At 57.2% G+C, this 1,146-nt stretch overlaps 1 protein-coding gene across 1 annotated transcript; it reads left to right on the forward strand.

Annotated features, from left to right (window-relative positions):
* Positions 1 to 278: 278 nt before the first annotated feature.
* On the forward strand, positions 279 to 899 carry K452DRAFT_314053 (uncharacterized protein; the record flags this gene model as incomplete). The annotated part of the gene is made up of 1 exon (XM_033543721.1): positions 279 to 899. The coding sequence occupies one exon, from the start codon at positions 279 to 281 to the stop codon at positions 897 to 899; it is 621 nt and encodes a 206-aa protein (XP_033391085.1).
* Between the last annotated feature and the right edge of the window lie 247 nt (positions 900 to 1,146).

The following is a 1,146-nucleotide window of genomic DNA, read 5'->3' on the forward strand; positions in this document are numbered from 1 at the left end:
ACGACACCCCACATTCTTGCCGTGCAGCAGTAGCACTTTCAGACTTGTATCATTATTAGGCTTGCATGACTGGCCACCGAAGATTTCCCTTGAAGAAGAAGGTAAGTCTAATTTCTCATGTTGCAGAGATCGTAGGTAGGCACCTTGCGTATATATAAATACCTAGCGAATATAAGGACTAGACAAATTATCAACAGGAGATATAAAATACCTAAGAGTCTTCTGCGCTGGTCGCACTATCTTTTCAGAAACCAAACGCAAAGAGAGCGCGCAGGTCGATGCCGTTCAAGCAAGAACCAAGAGTCTTCCACGCCACCACAAAGCTCCCGCCCCGGCACAGAAAGCCAAAACCAAAAAACAAAAAAGCCCAAACCCCCACTAACCAACAACCCCTCCCTCCACCACCACCAACCTCAGCGCTCCGCGCCGCCAAGGCCCATACACACACCATCAGCCACGCCTACGCCTACGCATCCAGCAACCGCACCCCCAAGCGCGGCACGGAACAGCCCGCCGAGCTAGCCGGGCCAGGCAAGACAGCCGTGCGCGAGGCGCGCCGGCGAAAGGTTAATCGCGAGGTTAATGCGACGACGGCTGTCGTGCGTGCGGGGAGAGGGGTGCGGGGTGCGGTGCGTTTTTGTGGAGTGTGCTTGACTCATGATTTTCGCGGGCATGACTCGTGCCAGGCTGGCTGGCCAGCTCCGGCGTGCTGCGGGCGCGCCGGGTCGCGGTCGTGCCGTGCAGTGCAGACGGAGACGTATGTAGGGCGAGCTGCGGAGGCTAGGGACGGGCACTGGAGCTCTCCCTTCCTCTGGAGCTCTCAGCTCTCAGCTCTCGGGCAGGTCTCACGAATCGGCCGCGACGACCACGGGCGCTCTCCCTCCGCTGGTGGGTACTAGTACCAGCAGCTGGCTCCGAGTCTTAGAGCCATGACGCCTGCTGCGGCCCTGTTTCGCGATGATGAGAATGATGGCAGCCCTAAGATCGGCGATAGCTTGCTCCGATCCGATGCCAGCTTTGCGACGCGGCGATTTGGACAACCACCCACCAAAACGTCTTCGACCACCTTTTCGTAGGTGGTTGCTCGTCCAGTGATTCTTATAGAGTGCGTTGGTGGCATTCGATTCCTACCAATATCAAAGAATT

Source organism: Aplosporella prunicola (genome assembly GCF_010093885.1).
Source record: "Aplosporella prunicola CBS 121167 unplaced genomic scaffold K452scaffold_121, whole genome shotgun sequence".
NCBI lineage: Eukaryota > Fungi > Ascomycota > Dothideomycetes > Botryosphaeriales > Aplosporellaceae > Aplosporella > Aplosporella prunicola.